The sequence below is a fragment of the Cervus elaphus genome, chromosome 12 (genome assembly GCF_910594005.1).
Source record: "Cervus elaphus chromosome 12, mCerEla1.1, whole genome shotgun sequence".
Taxonomy (NCBI): domain Eukaryota; kingdom Metazoa; phylum Chordata; class Mammalia; order Artiodactyla; family Cervidae; genus Cervus; species Cervus elaphus.
The window spans coordinates 75537257-75538245 of NC_057826.1; the positions used below are offsets into that span (position 1 = coordinate 75537257).

The following is a 989-nucleotide window of genomic DNA, read 5'->3' on the forward strand; positions in this document are numbered from 1 at the left end:
AAGAGTCAAGAACGTTCTTCAGGAGACACTCTAGAGATGATCTCTTCTCTAGGATTAGTGACTGTGATACTCTTCCTGCTGGGTAAGCAAAGCGCCTGTAAAAATTTGGATCCGTTCTTCTGTTATGTCAACAAAAACTTTAAGCGTGATTTTATTCCAGAGTTTTATGCCCAAGATCACAGAGAACTCTCTTGTTTTCCCCTAGGACAAACCCGTGGAGACTCAGTGAGCCAGACGGACGGCCAAGTGACCCTTTTGCAAGGGGCTACCTTGACTGTGAACTGTACTTATTCAGCCACTGGGTACCCCACTCTTTTCTGGTATGTCCAGTATCCTGGAGAAGGTCCAGAACTCCTCCTGAAAGCCACGAAGGTCAACGACAAGAGAACCAACAAAGGTTTTGAAGCCACATACAATGCAAAAACCACCTCCTTCCACTTGGAGAAAGCCTCGGCCCAGGAGTCAGACTCGGCTGTGTACTACTGCGCTCTGGGTGACACAGTGATGAAAACTGCAGGGGGAGCTGAGCACAAACTCTGAGCAGCAGTGGGGCCTGGATGCACTGTGGTTCCAACGGAGCCTGTGGTTGTTTGTCTCTTAGTCTCTGGTTGATACTAAAAACGTACAAATGGTTAAAGCATAAGAGTAAGAAGAGAATATTCCCCATACCCAGCTTTTTACTAGTGAAACTGAAAACTCTCTGACACCAAGAGTTCCTTTTCCAGGGTCAAAGTAATTTCAAGGTAAAACCACATAAGCAAAGAAGTGGTGTTTTGCATATTCTTGCAAAGTCCTGCTTCCACAAGTTGTTCCAAGTCACCCAGGTGGGTATTGCTATGCCTCACTATACTTTCAAAGAACCAAAGTGTGCCAGATGAGGTGTGGTCTGCACAATGTCTTCCTGACAGAGCAGGGCATGAGAGGTGATAGGAGAGCCACAGCCTCCAGAAATTATCATTCTTAATAGAGAAAGAAGGGATGAAAGGAGG

At 46.0% G+C, this 989-nt stretch overlaps 1 gene segment (V, D, J or C); it reads left to right on the forward strand.

Annotated features, from left to right (window-relative positions):
- Positions 1–540, forward strand: LOC122705722. The segment is given in 2 exon segments: positions 1–82; positions 206–540. Coding segments are annotated over 2 exon segments (381 nt in total).
- The last annotated feature ends 449 nt before the right edge of the window (positions 541–989 follow it).